Here is an 18094-nt window from a genome sequence, read left to right on the forward strand (position 1 = left end):
TTAATTTTTATACATGTTTGCCATAAATGTAATATCTACTTTATAATTTGTACGTAATAATTACAATACTAAATTATTAAAAATCAATTTCATACTATATTTAATTACTATAATAAATATTTATTCATATATAACACTTACAAATCATAAAACTTGTAATCGGGATATAAATAAGGGAATAAGAGTTTATTTTTCTCTTTGAATAATTCATTATTTTTTAAAAATTAAACATTATCTATAGATTTGCATAAAGTAATTCTTATGATAGCGACATTAATCACTGTCGTCTATTCTTGGCGCAACTATCCCACGTCAATACTGTGTATGTATAATTTTAAAATAATTTGGTAATTGTATTTTTTTAATTCAAAATTTTAATTATAAAATGTTTGTGGTTTAAATAAAAATGGTTTATATATATTCTTTTACATAATTTAGCTCAATAAAATTAATTGGGCTATTTTTAGTTTTGTATTAATGTAATAACATAATTTTGAACAATCATGCACAGGGGCGGACTTAGGTAAGTGGTGGCTCCTGGGCGGAATGCATTGTGGGGGCCCCTTATACACAAACAAGGAAATATATTTTTTTACTTATTTAATAACAATTATTATCACATTTGTGGGGGCCCCTGGGCTGCAGCCCACACAGCCCTCCACTAAATCCAGCCCTGATCATGCATCGTGGAAATTCAGTTATAAATAATCTTGGAGAGAATTAATTTTTGTAAACTGTCAAGAAAAACATGTGTGAATAAATAATATAGATGTTTTTTTCAAATATTCATTATTAATATATTTTTAAGCAAAAAAAAATACACCCAGCACAGGGGTGTCGCGGCACAGTGGTGACGTGGAATAGATGGATCAAGTATAATGATATCTGACAGTGATTAAAATCACTATCAAAAAAAAACGCTTCAATGCAAATCTTTAGATAATGTTTAATTTTAAAAAACCCAGTACAGGGGGGTCGCGGCACAGTGGTGACGTGGCATAGATGGATCAAGTATAATGATATCTGACAGTGATTAAAATCACTATCATAAAGAACGCTTCGATGCAAATCTTTAGATAGTGTTAAATTTAAAAAAAAATGGTGTTTTATTCCAAAAGCTACATGATCTGCTGGTTCCTTATTAATATCTCGATTAAGATAAAGTATGTCGAACGAAAAAGGGTTTATTAAAAAATATTATTTCTCAGAAAAAAATTGTGTTATATAAAATAAGTTATAGCATTATAAAGTTAAAAATGTAAAAAATAAAATTTTCATACAAAAATAGCATTCGATAGCCATTTTCACCATGAAGACAAGTCCAGAGGTCAAATTTTTTTTTTTCAAATTAAAGTATATTACATTAGCATTAATTTAATATATATATAAAAGTGTCAGACTTTCCGGAATACTTTCAAAATTTAAGTTGAAAAAGTGAATTTTTTGTGAAAAAGTTGTCATTTTGAATCCCCGCCTGTAGGCAGGCAAAAGTCAGATTTATAAAAAAATTATACCAAATGATAGGTAAAGACATCATGCATCTACAAAAAAAAGATTTATATTGATCCATAGATCTTTCAAAAAGTTATAGCATTATAAAGTTAAAAATATAAAAAAGAATTTTTTTACAAAAATCGTATTTTTTTTATTAAGTTTAATGTCTGTTTTCACCATGAAGATAAAATAAAGTCCGAAATTTTTTTTNAGGTCAAATTTTTTTTTTTCAAATTAAAGTACATTACATTAGCTTTAATTTAAGATATATATAAAAGTGTCAGACCTTCCGGAACATTTTCAAAAGTTAAGTTGGAAAAGTAAATTTTTTGTGAAAAAGTTGTCATTTTAAATCCCCCCTGTGGGCAGAAAAAAGGTCAAATTTACAAAAAAAATATACCAAATGATAGGTAAAGTCATCAAGCATCTATAAAAAAAAAATTATATTCATATGTTCATTTTTGAAAAAGTTACGGCAGTTTTTAGTAAGAAAAATTGAAAAAATTGAAAAAATTAGCGATTTTTAAATTTGTAATTTTTTTGGAGGTTTCCCCCATTTACGGGGAACGAGGGAAAATTTTTCAATTTTAAAGGGTAATGTCTTCGACTAGATACGATTTGTGATCTTTTGACGTATCGTTGAAAGAAATCGGTTCGGTGAGAGCTGAGAAAAAGTGGTAACAGACACAAAAAAAAAAAAAAAAAAAAAAAAAAAAAAAAAAAANTTTGAAAAAGTGGTAACAGACACAAAAAAAAAAAAGACATCTTAGTAAAACCAATACCTTCTCAGCTTCGCATCGAAGCTAATAAAAAAGTTTAAATAACAATTTAAAAAAAAATCTATGTAATTGTATTGAAAATAAAATTTTAGAGTTCAAAATTGCAGGTGTAAAAAATACACTCATAGCATAAAATTAATTATTTTACATTCTTCTTTATTATTTTCATCGGCATTAAGTTCTATTTTATATTCTTCCATTGTGTTAGTAATAAGAATGTTCATAGCTTCCATTGGTTCTTTAATTTTGTGTTCAATTTTTGTTGGAGGATAATATTTGTTTTCTATTAATATTTTACCCTAAATAGATTTGTACGTTATACAATTGTTTCCTTCTACGTGTAAATAAATAAAATTAGCAAGACTTTGTATTGGACTAACAATTTTGTAAAAAAGTTTTATGTAATTTTTTCTACTTTATATTTATTATTGACGCTTGTATTATCAAGTATAGTTTTATTTATCTAACTGAATGAGTATTTTTAATTTCAAACTATTATATAATAAAATATACAAGAAATATTACATTTTTTATATCATATTTCTAGAGTTGCAAATTTATATTCGAACTATTTTTTTATTATGTTATAATTTTCTAATCTCATATTTGATATTAAAAATTTTAAGTGTATTAAACCCTTTTAAACCTTTTTCTGATTATAAAAACCAATTTTTCCTAATAAAAGCAGTTTTTTCATTAATTTCAAATTACAGAAAACATGCGTCGCACTGCTCGAGATTTTCACTCTATAGGACCTACTTTTTTTTTTCAAATTTAAAGGAATTTCAAATTAATTTTAAAGTCAATTTTGGTTTTATAGATATTTTATTTTGGGTAGCTAGTCTCGTTGCTAATGTCTTTCTTCTAACAAACATCGTGCTGGCAAACAACGTAAAGAAATTTATGAATATATTTTTGGTGTTTAATTTTTGTCTTGGTGATTATCGTGCCGTCTAATTTCAAGGCGTCAGTACCAGGACATATTGGACCATCACAATACCGCCATATAAAATTTTTACATAGATATAAATATTTTTGAATCTTGTTTTGGCCGGGTCAGAGGTTTAAAAAATATTGGTGTCGAACTTTCAATTAAATACAATTTATCAAAAGGATACTTATTCAACAAAATTAAATAAGAGTATACTATTAAATTATATTTATAATAAAAATATATTGTATAGAATTTACATGTAAAAAAATACTAGACTTTGTGTAATGATCTCTTTTCATTTAAAATTAAATCGTTTTTCTAAACAGCCATATTGACTATACAAAGCGTAGAGTATAGCGTGTGAAATTCAGAATGAACGTTAGATTGTTTAAAATATCGTTACGTTACATAGGAACAAGGCAAGTACAAGTTTTATTTATGCTTTAAAATCACAAATAATCTATTGCGTAATAAACCTTTAAGATAAATTATAAAATGTTGTAAGGAATATTTAACATAATTTAATTAACATTATTAAACCCCGAGATCAATCCACTATTTTGTCATAAACGTTTGTGTTTATTTTATATATTTAACCATTACCCTTGTGTGCTCAGCCAACGTTTACTCACCTTTCTATACCTCTTTTTATTATTAAACCCTTATATTTTGTGCCATACTTAACCACATATTATTTCATCATATTTTATTTTATTTTATATTATTAAATTATATATTTACTACATATTATTTTATTCCCTCATACCACTTATTTAATTTTCTTTTAGGCTTCTTACAATGGTATTTTTTTAGTTTCAAAGATCTTTTGATTTATCAAATAAATCCTTTTACCTTATAAGTGTCAACTTTATTTTTTAAATGGAAACATACATATTTAACTAGTTTATAAAATAAAAATCTATTTGAGAAAATTAGTGATCGATAAAAATTCAAAATATAGAGTGGAAGTGAGGTATGAGTTATGATATTTCATCACGAATTTTTTTGCCACGCTCTTACTCCAATCTATATTTAAAAATGTTAAAAACTTCAGATGTATTATTTTAATAGTTAGTTTATAACAAGATTTGAAACTAGCTTAAAAATAGAAAATGAACCATATAAGAAAATGACTATTCAAAAGCAATTTTTGAACCAGAAGATATTCAAATTTTTGTACTTAGGCAGGAGGAATATGGTCGAGAAATTACTAATAATAAAAATATAGCCTCCACCATGAGTCTATATTTTAAATTGCTAATAACTTCCAAAAATTGTTATCGATTAGTTATTTTCTTAAATTGAACAATTTTTATTTTATTAGATAAAATAAATCGTTTAAAACCATTATGACTTAATTTCAGTAATTATTTTGCCATTAAGTCTATTTAACTGTTTAAGTTCTAAGGAAATTAGACATCATTTTTTCTCGTGAAACAATAAATAATTGATAAAAATTAACAATGAATTAAATATTTTTTATTCAAGAATTGATAGAAGTAAATGAACATTATAGAAAAAAACAACATAGGGTAGTATCATCAGTGAAGGAGCACTGCCTGTGAATGAACAATACTGTGCTTTTGACTAAAAAATTGTCTAATTTGATTGTAACGAATTTATTAGTAGTTTTTATTATAAAAAAATTGTAATATCATTAAGTTAGACCTTAGTCAACAAATTTCAACCTTATACCCAATACATTTTACTACAAACTCTGTTTGAATTTTACTTATTTTAATAATAAATTTTTATTATATTTTTGGTATACTGATTCCAAAGTAAAACTTTTCTGCAAAACACCTATCGTGCCTGACGTAGCTGTGTATTTCTATGTACTTAAAAATATTAATATAAAATAGTATACATTTAAAACATCGATTAAAATAGTATTGTAATTTCATGAAAACATGGTAAATTTCATGTAAAAGCAATCGTATTTGGCAATTTAAACATATACAATTGTGTAAACAAAATTGAAGCTATGAACAATAAAATTATTTACAATCAATAAAATATTTTTTTCAAATTCGGCTCTTCTAACATTTCACATACCTTACTTGTAGGGGTGTAGATATTTATTGTAGGTATAACTTATTTTCATGCATAACTTATAGAAGGGGTATTTGGCTAATCTATAATTACATAAGGTTAATTAAGTATAACACTTGAAAACAATATATTTTTTTTAAATTTAAGTTGTTATATATTACAAAAAAATGTACGTTTAACAATATTGAATGCTTATTGATATCACAAATTTTTGATTTTTAAATGCGTAATTAAAAAATTAAGACGTAAGTATCCAAGCGTATGTTTTGTGCATCATTTGTAGGGGCGTAGGTATAAAATTTAAATGTTGTGTCCTAATTTTTCAAAATTTATGTTATACATGACTATGACTATAAAAATTATAGTATATAATATTATGTATATTATTATATTATAAAAGAATATAAATTCGTAAACCGAAAGACATACGAAGATATAAATTATGATAATTGTGTAAACATTCAACTTTGATTAATTGAACATTAAATTTTTGCTAGTACATCGTGAGTCAATACTTATTATGATTATTTTAATAGTTTATGAAAAATGTTATTTTGCTGTTTTAAAATTGGGAATAACGTCATAGACCAATAGTTTTAATGATGATGACTATTTAAAAAAATTATTCAACTAATGCATAATATAAGTTTTTCAATTACAGAGTTATCTATTTTAAATTACTTATAGTACAAAAAATACTTTAGATAAATTTTTTGGCTTATTTAATTATTTAAAATATATATTTTTCGATTTATCAAGTAATAAATACTTTTTCGGTTTATCTCTTCAGTCTTATTGGGGTAAACTTTTTCAACTTATCTCTTGAAAATGTTCCGGAAATACTGACACTTTTATATATATCTTAAATTTAAACTAATGTAATATATTTTGGTTTGAAAAAAAAGTTAGACCTCTGGACTTTATAGTGAAAATGACTGCCGAATTTTTGTGAAAAATATTTATATTATATTTTACATTTTTTAACTTTATGTTGCTATAACTTTTAAAAAATGTATGGATCAATACTATTTTTTATGATAAATACTATATATGTACCTCTTTCATTCGACATTACTTTTTTAAAATGGGACCATTTTTTTTTATACAGGAGGGGTTCAAACCTTTAAATATGCATATAAGAAAGTAGAACTTTTTCAACTTATTTTTTGAAAATATTCCAGAAATATTGACACTTATATATATATATCTTAAATTAAAGCTAATGTAATATACTTTAATTTGACCTCTGGACTTGTCTTCATGGTCAAAATGACTGCCGTATTCAAAAATATGTTATTTTTATGTTAAAATTCTGGGTTTTGTATTTTATTTTATTTTAAAATAATTTACAAGACGAGAACATACATTTTCATAAATATATTTGACATAGTATACAAAGTTAAACTTATTTAAATTTTATTTTAAATTCTTCTATATTTACTTCAACCCCATCATTTAATCCTGTGTCTTACATCAGTCTTCTGTCTACATGTCTTACAATACCACTGCTCTTTTGCCCAACTGACCCTAAATACTTAAAACTTTCTATCTCTCCAATCACGTCCTCGCCTATTACACTGGTCTCCTCATTTCACCTACCTTGTGTTCTCCTTTGCCAAACTCGTACTCTATATACACTGTCTTTCTTTTACTTATTCTTAAACCTTTTTCTTCGATAGCTGATCTCCATACCTCTAGCCTTTGATTAATTCCCTCCCTATTTTCTCCTATTAACACTATATCATCAGCAAACAACATGCACCACGGCACCTCTCCTTGTATTTCTCTAGTGATTTCAGTAACGTTTGTGTAATGTTTCATTAAAATATATAAAAAGATTTGCAAATATTTCTTCTACTAACATTGATAAATTATTTTTTTTAGCCATAGTTTTTTTGTCAAATTAAATTTTAAAGGGGCCAAATGATACTTTTACCCTCCTCGTATTTTGACCAAGAAGATAACTGTCCCCCTAACAGCCGGTTTGGGCACCAATAAATACAAAGTATTATTAAATGGAAATGCTATTTTAAAATTTGATTTTAATAATGTTATATAAAGAATACATGAAACTGTCGAACCAGTGGAAAAATTAGGTTATATTGAAAATTGCATGAACAATTATTTTATAACAAGTTGAAAATAGTCTATTGATAATATGTTTACCGTCTGCCATAATTAGAATATGGAATTATATGCATATAAAAGGTAGGTCACTTTAAATGCTTGCACATTTTTTAAAATTAAATATACGTATTATCTTAAAAATAACAGCTGATAAAGCAACTTCTAAGGGAATATTTGGATTTAGCTAACAAAAATTTTTAAAAATGAGCCCTCATACTCCTGCAACTGAAAACTTCATTTTTGTTGGTTAGTGTAGTTTATTTGGTTTATATAGAATATATGTATTACATTAAATTATAATATATATGTTTATATAAGGAGTATAATGCGATTTCATGGTACATGATTTAAAATTAAAATATAATTTGTTTTACATCTCCATGTTTGTTAACTATAAATATTTTTTTATCGGGCACACGCGAGGATCCATTAAGAAGACAGCTTAGTTAAATACAAAAATAATTCTGAGAAGTATAAATAATATTGTATTAACAAATATGTTTCATATTTGGAAGTTACAATAAAAGCTATAATCTATTAGATTAGAGGTTTTAAAAAAGTAAGTCGTTATAACTATATTTTCTTATTTTAATATAAATTTCAAATTTTCATCTATTTTTTATTGTAATTTTATAGCAGTATTGTCTAATTATTCATACATTTTTTATCCTTGTATTATTTTAGCACATAAAAACAACATTAGTGGATTCTCGGGCAAGGCGAATAGGTAAAGTTTAGAAGTAAAAAACCCAGCACAGGGGGGTCGCGGCACAGTGGTGCCGTGGTATAGTTGGATCAAGTATAATGATATCTGACAGTGATTAAAATCACTATCAAAAATAAACGCTTCGATGCAAATCTTTAGATAGTGTTTAATTTTAAAAAATTGGTGGATTATTCCAAAAGCTACATGATCTGCTGGTTCCTTATTAATATCTTTAATAATTGTGTGGGTCCATACACTTTTCAATAAGTTATAGCATTATAAAGTTAAATTTAATATAAAAAATGAAATCGAGAATTTTCACACGAAAATAGCATTTGGTAGCCATTTTCGCCGTGAAGACAAGTCCAAAGGTCAAAATTTTTTTTTTTAAATTAAAGTATATTACATTAGCATTGATTTAAGATATATATAAAAGTGTCATACCTTCCGGAACATTTTCAAAAGTTAAGTTGAAAAAGTTAATTTTTTGTGAAAAAGTTGTCTTTTTAAATCCCCCCTGTGGGCAGATAAAGGGTCAAATTTACAAAAAAAAAAAAAATAATAGTTAAAAAGTAACTTTTTAAAAATTAAAAATCATTTACTTTACCCAAGTACTCTAATGATAAAGGGAAAATATTAATTTATTTCAACAAAATTTATCTTATTGTGTGTTATTGTAATTTAAAACAAATAAATAAATGAGTTAAACACTTATTTGCATTTAAACTAAATAATAAAAGATTAAAGTTTGATCATTTTAAAAGGTGTGTTGGATTGTAATGATATACATAGTACATCATTAATGTCATAATAAATTATTTGTATACACAATAGATCATTAATGTCATAATGTATTATTTAAGACTTCAATCAATCAATCACACAAAATAAAATGTATACCAATAAAAATAAGATATATACAGAGTGTTCAGTAAGTCAGGAAACGGGTTTCTATTGTTCTCATTGTTTGTAACAATGAGAACAATAGAAACCCGTTTACTAGAAACCCTGACTTACTAATCACCCTGTATAAAACAAACAGGAAATAATAAACAATATGTAATGGTAGCACATAAGATGAAGGGCAATAAACTATGTCTAAATTATTATATGAGATATGATTATATTTTATAATATGTAGATCATTATTGATGAAAATGTAATAAATAACATGTAATAAATTACGATTATTAAAGAAATAACGGTGGCGTCGGGGATTACTTCTTGCCTTTGAACTACGGTCAAATTTAATATAAAAAGCCAAAAATAAAGAGCATTCTGAGACAGATGCAATCAGATATTTCTAGAGGTACTCACAGCGCTCGATCATTTCACACTACGAAATATATGCAAGAAGTGATCCGCCGTCAACACAGTTATATTTGTTCACAAAAAACAACATCTATTTATTTAAGAGTATAGCAGAAAATATCAAGGTAGGAATCTAATAAATTCACCAAAAATAAATAAGGTTTAAAACTAAATATTATGAGTACATAGATTAAGTAGGCATACAGGAAAATCAAGTGATTATCAATAATAATAAATATACCAAGTAAATTTAATAAATCGATAATGTTTGTACAGAGTTACTTGGCAGAGTTATATCGTTGATACGTGTCTATTTCAGGAGTTAGGTTGGAGGTTCATATGTATAGCCACCATACCACTCTGGGTAGACACACGAGGTGACTCAATCCCACCTATCATCGATAACCGTCAAAACTCGTGGCATTATTGATATTTAAGAATTGACAATTAATTATGATAAATCCCATATTAATAAAATAAAGATCACTTTATTTTTCTATCATCTTCTATCTTTCTTACAGACCCTCGTACTCATACCCCGAATAATAATATTATTAATACAATAAAGTAGTGGATCGAATAAGAATCAAAATCCCGTCATATTCTATTTAACTTATTTCTTTTGAGCAACTGTCAAAGTAGCTCCCTAAATTAATAACGCCTTAATTAATATAATATTAACACAATTAAAGTATGAAATTAAATCTTATATTATTCTTTTTTTTTGATTCACTACAGGATATAAGTGAGAGTTACTTTCATTCAGTGTGCGATTCGTGGGTCATAATATAATATAATATAAATATTAACTATCGAACTATTTGATAGTTGTCCACTATTCGAACTATTCGATAGTCATTCAATAATATATAACTCAATCAAAAATTATGTAAAATATTTTTTAACAGAGTTGGGTTATTCGCTAACAAATTTGAAAATGAAACCACTAATAGCACAAAAATGTTTGTAAAGTACTGAACGCTTGTATAAATTTCCTATAATATGGTTCCTGAATAAATTCTAACATAAATTGTAAAACACTTGAGAAATAAAAATATTTAGTTTTTAACCATGAAGTCGTGAGTAGTTCATTTAAAATTAATAAATTAAAATATTTTATGCATTTAAGACATAAACCATAGAAATATTTATTACAATTAACGACTTTCAATATAAATAATTGTAAAATTAAGGTTGTATCAATAAATTGAATTTTTAATCATCAAAAAATAAATTATTAATGTTTAAAACTAAATAAAAACACATATAAAAAAAATGATCTAAAAACAGAAGTTTTTATATTGCTTAAAAAAAAAAAAGAAACAAAATTTAATAGCACTGGTTACTTACTCATAATAAATTCACTCCCTTTTCTTTTCTAATATTTTAATATACTTATATGTATATATATGAGAGAAATCATGTTTATACATTACATTACATAGAAAGTATACTAATTTATTATTAATTCTGTTTTAGGAATAAAAAATGAAGGTTTACTTTTTGATATTACTCGTAACATATGGTACGATTTTTTTACGATCTAAAATTTTCAGAATTTATATACAATTGAGCTTAAACTAATTGTGATTAACAGAAATTTTAATTCCTGATAGAATTTTATAAATATTAAAATCTATTTATTGTACAGTGGAAATATCTGCAGCAGCTGGGATGTTTGACACTGGTAAGAAAACTAATAATATCTAATTTAGTAACTAATTTTTTTTTGCGGAAAAAATTCGATAAAAATTTACAAGCTTTCAAAGTTTACAATTTATTTAATTTAAAATCACGTTTTTATTCCGAATTACAGTATATATTATGGTCGTTAAAAGTTATACGAACTCTAAAATAGGAATTATTTTAAAATCTATATTATTTACATCAGTTTAAATAATGATATATTTGGTTCGTGAAGCAGTAAGTCCATAGTCTTGTAGGTAATTCGGCATACAATCGGGCACCCTAAGAAGAGTTCTCGACCGTAGTTTTTCTTTTCATTTTCTCCATCAACATAAGTCATGCAGTTATGGTCTTAACCTCGAAGTAATAATTTCATGTAGAAAAACATTTTATATTAAGCTGATGTGATATTATATGCGGCAATATTATTTAAAATCGTATCGGCCAACAGTATTATCATCTTTTTTATCCCCCTGACGTTTTCTTAAAACAAGTAGTATATACGCCTATTTTTATACTATTACTAACCACCTCCACTAGATAGTTATAATCGTAAAAAGTAATGTAAGACCGAGTTTCTCAGAAGGAGCTGATATTGTTTTGACGAAATTTGTGTCAATGAATTCAACGACATTTGCCCATAAAATATTCACAATTTAAATGTATCCACAAATATGGTGTGACAAATTGTTTGGTGATATCAATAGCAATCTTAATAAATCAATGATATGTTTGAAGTAAAATTTATCAATCACCCAAATCCTGGTCTTTTTTTCATTGCCCTAAATTGCAGTACAGCATGGGTATTTTCAAACGGGTACATTTATAACTTAAAATTTAACATTGCACATCTAATACAATTTAACTTTCCAAAAAGTTATAGCAATTTAAAGTTAAAAATATAAAGTCAAAAATTTTAATACAAAAGTAGTATTTTTTTAACTACGTCAACCGTTTGCACGTAAAAAAGAAGTGGTTAGTACAAATTTATTAAATAGCTCGTTTTATATGTTTAAAGGACGCAGTATTTCCTGAACATTTTCAAGAGTTAAGTTGAAAAAGTTGAATTACGTAAAATTGTTGCTATTTTGAATCCCTTCTCGTGGGGGGCAGGTAAAAGGTCAGATTTTCAAAAATATTAGATCAAATAAAAGGGAATTACTTAAGGTTTCTATATACAAAAATTATTTTAGCTTCGATGCGAAGCTGAGAAAGTATTAATTTTACCATGATGTGTTTATTTATTTATTTTTTTTTTTTTTGTGTCTGTCACTACTTTTTCTCAGCTCTCACTGGACCGATTTCTTTTAACAATACGTCAAAAGATCACAAATTGTATCTAGTTGAAGACATTACCCTTAAAAATTTAAAAATATTCCCTCGTTAATCGTAAATGGGGGAAATATCCAAAATAATTACAAATTTAAAAATCGATAAATTTTGTCATTTTTTCCACTTTTTTTTCTTAAAACTTCTTAAACTTTTTCAAGAATCAACAAATCAAAATAATTTTTTTTTATACTAAAATCTTCGATATTTACCTTTCATTTGATATTATTTTTTTGAAAATCTATCACTTAACCTGCTCATTGGGGGGGATTTAAAATAGCAACTTTTTTACAAAAATTAATTTTTTCAACTTAATTTTTGAAAATGTTCCGGAAAGACTGCGTCCTTTAAACATATATCAAATTAAAGCTTANCCGGAAATACTGCGTCCTTCAAACGTATATCAAATTAAAGCTTATTTTATGTACTATAAAATGAAAAAAAAAATTTGTCCCGAACACTTNCTTTCGATTTTAAATATTCAACTTAAAATGCTTTAACTTTTTGAAAAATGTATATATCAGCACAAATTTTTTTTTCTAAATACATTATAAGTACATCTTTTATTTGACATGCTTTTTAATAAAATTGGACAATTTCCCTTTATATAGGGGGCGTTAAAACTTGAAATATTGTAAAAAAAATAGATCTTTTTCAACTGAACTTTTGAAAATGTTCCGGAAATACTGCGTCCTTTAAACATATATCAAATCAAAGGTTATTTTATATACTGTCAAATGAAAAAAAATAAAAATTTTTCCCGACATCTTATCTTCTATGTGCAAATGGCTGTCGAAAATTAAAAAAAAATGTAATGTTTGCGATAAAAATCACCTTTTATCAGGATGTTTTTTGTAATTAAAACTGTCATAACTTTTTCAAAAATGAACAAATAAAAATAATATTTTTTTGTATTGACCTTAGATATTTCCCTTTTATTTGATATAATTTTTTTTGAAAATCCAACACTTATTCTGCTCACTGGGGGGATTTAAAATAGTAACTTTTTTACAAAAAATAACTTTTTCAACTTAATTTTTGAAAATGTTCCGGAAATACTGCGTCCTTTAAACATATATCAAATCAAAGGTTATTTTATATACTGTCAAATGAAAAAAAATAAAAATTTTTCCCGACATCTTATCTTCTATGTGCAAATGGCTGTCGAAAATTAAAAAAAAATGTAATGTTTGCGATAAAAATCACCTTTTATCAGGATGTTTTTTGTAATTAAAACTGTCATAACTTTTTCAAAAATGAACAAATAAAAATAATATTTTTTTGTATTGACCTTAGATATTTCCCTTTTATTTGATATAATTTTTTTTGAAAATCCAACACTTATTCTGCTCACTGGGGGGATTTAAAATAGTAACTTTTTTACAAAAAATAACTTTTTCAACTTAATTTTTGAAAATGTTCCGGAAATACTGCGTCCTTTAAATATATCAAATTAAAGCTTATGTCATGCACTATAGAATTAAAAAAAAAATTTGTCCCGACGACCTATCTTCTATGCGCAAATGGCTACCGTATTCAAAAATATGCTATTTTAACAAAATTTTTTTTTTAAATTAAACATTATCTACAGATTTGCATCGAAGCGTTTTTTATGATAGTGATTTTAATCACTGTCTGATATCATCTATGCTGGACACAACTATGCCACGACCCCACTGTGCTGGGTTTTTGTTTTGTTCATTTTTCAATAAGTTATGACAATTTTTAGAGAAATAAGGGAAAATAATGTTAAAATTTAACGATTTTTAAAATTGTAATTTTTTGGGGGATTTTCACAATTTTGGGGAACGAGGAAAAATTTTTTAATTTTTAAGGGTAAAATCTTTAATGAGATATGATTTTTGAACCTCTGACATAATATTGAGAAAAATCAGTCCAGTGAGAACTGAGAAAAAGTAGTAACAGACAGAAAAAATAGATCATTCGCATCGAAGCTAATAATATGTTTTATTAAGAATAACATTTATAAATGACCGGATTTTTTTATATGATCACTAAAATCACCAAAAAATAGCTGAACCTGCTTTTAAGCTTAGTAAAATGAAGGGAACTGAAATTTAATCATTATATTTTTGCCCTGATGTAAAAAATAGTTAAACCAGTTCAGTTAATAGTTATATCATCATAATTTTACAAAGCATTTACAAAAAAAAAAACATATTAAACGTATATCTAAAATCATAATAACAAAAAAACTGATTTTTTAGGTATTTTTGGCTTGTTGATTCATCAACTTAAAAAGGCTTTAACTTTTAAATTAATTATTTCCAACATTTTTTTTGAAACACTTTTGATATCAGCATATAAAAACAAACGTTTTTAATTAAAATTTGTGAAAGGTGTGGTAAAATGCATTTGTTTTAAAATAAATGTAGAATACATTTTATTTTTTTTTTCATTTTATTTTCTAATATTATTAGTGAACAAAATTTACTGAAAACGATAAGATATTATTCTTAATAAATATTGTATTAATCATTCAATAATTAATAATGTTTACAAAGACTAAAGACTAGTTAAAAGTATAGAACATAGACTTAAGGTTAAATTATCAGAGTTTGATTTGATTTAATTAATTTAGATAAGTGTACAAAATGCCAACGCCGTGAAAGATATTTAAGCAATAATGAGTGTGAAGAATGTGTACTGAAGGAGTGTTCTCCTACCGGTAAATATAGAAATTTGCTTGATTTGTGCTATAGTTGATAAATATAAAAAACAATAAATATAGTAGGTTAGGTTAATGTATAGATTATATAATTTATTTTAGGTAATCAAAAAATATATTTTTTTATTTAATTTAGACAAATGCCTAATGTGTGAAAACAAAGCACTACCGAAGATGGATTGGTGTTCTAGATGTAAAAACAAGCCAAAATGTAAATATAATAAATAGGTTAAGAGTATTTCTTCATTGAAAATTGAATATTTATTTGTCCTTTAGGATACATAACCTCTTCGTACTCACTAAATTATACCTTTGATAAATACACATAAAGATAATTTTGTCATATAGAATGTATACGATTTATATATTCAAATATGTATATATAGATGAGTCTGCATAATCCCTCAGTCAATTATTTAAGTAAGCTGTAAAAAAATATTTTTTGGACTTTTGGCTTTCATGTTAGTTTTTGTTTAAGTGTCTAACAATAATCATCTAAAATTGCTATAGAATATCGTTTTTTAGTTTGTTAGATATCTTGGAGAATACGATCACCTATTTCATTATAATAATTATCACTATTTGGAGAAGGCTGGTAAACTTCAGTAGTAATGTAATGTAGCTTTAAAGAATTGTAACAACCCATTTTTTCAAATCTAAAAATTATCTAGATGAAAATAAACAATACTCATGAAAATTTATGTGGACAGATATAATGTGAAATAATAATAATATAGAAATAATAGATAAATTTTGGTTCTGAAAAACGATATCAAAATAGATATTCAACAGAAATTTTAGCTAATTATTGTTGAACGTTCAGTCAAGAAACTAATTTAGAAGTAAAAAAATCGTCTAGCGTTTTTTCATCTCACTTGAATAATTGACTTAGTTATTACTTAGTTTGAAATAATTTGTTTTATTTTACAAATATAAAAAAGATTGTTTTGATCACAATTATATTATTAAAAATTTTATAATTTCCTCTTTGTTACTAATAAAAATATATTTTTTTTAATTTTCTATTTGGAATGCCCGATTATATAATGAGTAGTATGGCTTCCAGTAAATGCTGTAAGCAAACATATTATCTGATATTTATGGAACGTGGTTAAATTATAGTTCGAAACATTTTCTTTGAGGTATGACAAAAATCAAAAAAATCGAATAGTACTATTTTTTATAAATCAATAGTTTTTAAGCAAAATCAGGCTGTTAATAATTCATAAAACATATTTTTGGATAAGAAAAAAGTCGTGATGTTACTTCATTGTTGGTTTTAGTATAGACTTTTTTTAATTAAAAACTAATGATCGATAAAAAAATGTCTTGGTGGGTTTAATTCCATATATCTTCCCTCGTGAGATCCTTATATGTTCAAAACTACCGATTGTTGAATGAATAAAACGAAAGGTTGCAAAGGATTGTGTGGTCGACAATATGTTTACCATGGTACTCTAAACTGTGTTAAAGTAACGAAGTTATATATAATCAATGTAGTTATTATTTAATTTTAATTATAAAATAATTAAATAAATTATTGAAACATTTTTTTAAATTTAATTTAGTTTACTGCGTACAATGTAAAAATGTGTTACATATATCAAATAATATGGATGTTTGTGCACAATGTTTATCTCAATATGTCTTTGAACCCAAAATTATAAGATAGAATGAAGAAGACATTGAAAAGTATTAGAAAAAAATTATTTTTTCTATAAAAATATTAATTATATTTTTAATACATATAAAATAAAATAGATAATTAAGTTTTTTTTTGTTAATAAAGAATTAAAAAACTTTTTTGTTATACTTTCAAGAATCTATTAATATTTTTACATTTTACGTGAAGCTGTGATTATATTATTTTTACTATGTGTTTTTTTTTTTCACTTTTTTGCGTCTTTCTATACAATTTCGTAGCTTCTACTGGACTTAAAGGATACGACAGAATTAAAGCTGGTCATACATACAATCCTATATTAAATATTCGTCGATATATGCCATATCAGGTTTTTTTAATATCTATATTTATTCTAATATTGTAATAATTGTATTAAAATTCAATAATCAAAGTGGTTTATTACTAACCTTGTAAATAATTGAATAATATCACAGACTATATTTTTACTGAAAAATTAAATAGTATATAAGAATATGGTATGAATATTAGGATGATTTGTGTATTACTTAAAGGCATAGTCGGGAAAACTAAAAGCTTAAGCTATACAAAGATTAATTTTAAAATAAACATATAACAATAACTCATATATTTTACATTGTGCCAAACGATTCAATATAAAGTCTAACGAAATTATAGGATATGGTTTCCTTAATGATTATGATAAATCTATTAATAAAAAATAATTAAAATTCTATTTTTGGGGGAAAATTAAAATTGTGAAAATTTTATAAAATATTCAATTAATAGTAATATAAACATTAATATTAAGGTTTATTGGAATCAGCTAATAAAGTAAAGACGATTAATATTAATGATTCTACTGGTATTATTTATAACCCTATTAATATTAAATATCCTGACTCAAACAATAATGACAGACTGAACATTTAGAATAAAAATCATAGATTAAATTATTTAAATGCTGAAGCAAAATATTCAATAACGGATTTATGGTGTAAATTTAACGATATATTTTAGTAATAAAAGGGAAAATAAAATAATCACTCCCAATGAGCATGAAAGACGGTATAGCTTTCATTTTTTTAACAATTGGTATTTTATCATTATAAAAGATTTGTGGTTATAGTAACATGTAACAAACACTTAGTTGATGAGAAAATCATTTTGAAAAAAAAGTGGAAGGCTGCCATTAAGCCAGAATTGCATTGCAATCACATCATCTGTGACTCTAGAAGCCTCCGAACAAATCTAGAGTAAAACTTTAACAATATTTCTATAGAATTTAGCTTAGTGAATTCAAGTTGTTGTAATAACTTGTACAACAAAATTATACAAAAACTGT

At 25.1% G+C, this 18094-nt stretch overlaps 1 protein-coding gene across 3 annotated transcripts; it reads left to right on the forward strand.

The window, feature by feature from the left end:
- The first annotated feature begins 2811 nt into the window (after nucleotides 1–2811).
- Nucleotides 2812–17158, forward strand: LOC126893842 (uncharacterized). 3 transcript variants are annotated; one of them, XM_050664365.1, is made up of 7 exons: nucleotides 6663–7945; nucleotides 8071–8113; nucleotides 10883–10928; nucleotides 11055–11090; nucleotides 15021–15107; nucleotides 15244–15318; nucleotides 16676–17155. In XM_050664365.1, exons 3-7 carry the CDS (start codon nucleotides 10892–10894, stop codon nucleotides 16777–16779), a joined length of 339 nt encoding a protein of 112 aa, XP_050520322.1. In that variant the 5' UTR covers nucleotides 6663–7945; nucleotides 8071–8113; nucleotides 10883–10891; the 3' UTR covers nucleotides 16780–17155. The 3 variants fall into 3 exon arrangements, with proteins under 3 accessions (XP_050520323.1, XP_050520322.1, XP_050520324.1); XM_050664366.1 differs by lacking the exons at nucleotides 6663–7945; nucleotides 8071–8113 and adding an exon at nucleotides 2812–3626 and having other exon boundaries at nucleotides 16676–17156; XM_050664367.1 differs by lacking the exons at nucleotides 6663–7945; nucleotides 8071–8113 and adding an exon at nucleotides 8869–9528 and having other exon boundaries at nucleotides 16676–17158.
- The last annotated feature ends 936 nt before the right edge of the window (nucleotides 17159–18094 follow it).

Source organism: Daktulosphaira vitifoliae, unplaced genomic scaffold (genome assembly GCF_025091365.1).
Source record: "Daktulosphaira vitifoliae isolate Bord-2020 unplaced genomic scaffold, ASM2509136v1 Scaffold_1, whole genome shotgun sequence".
Classification (NCBI taxonomy): Eukaryota; Metazoa; Arthropoda; class Insecta; order Hemiptera; family Phylloxeridae; genus Daktulosphaira; species Daktulosphaira vitifoliae.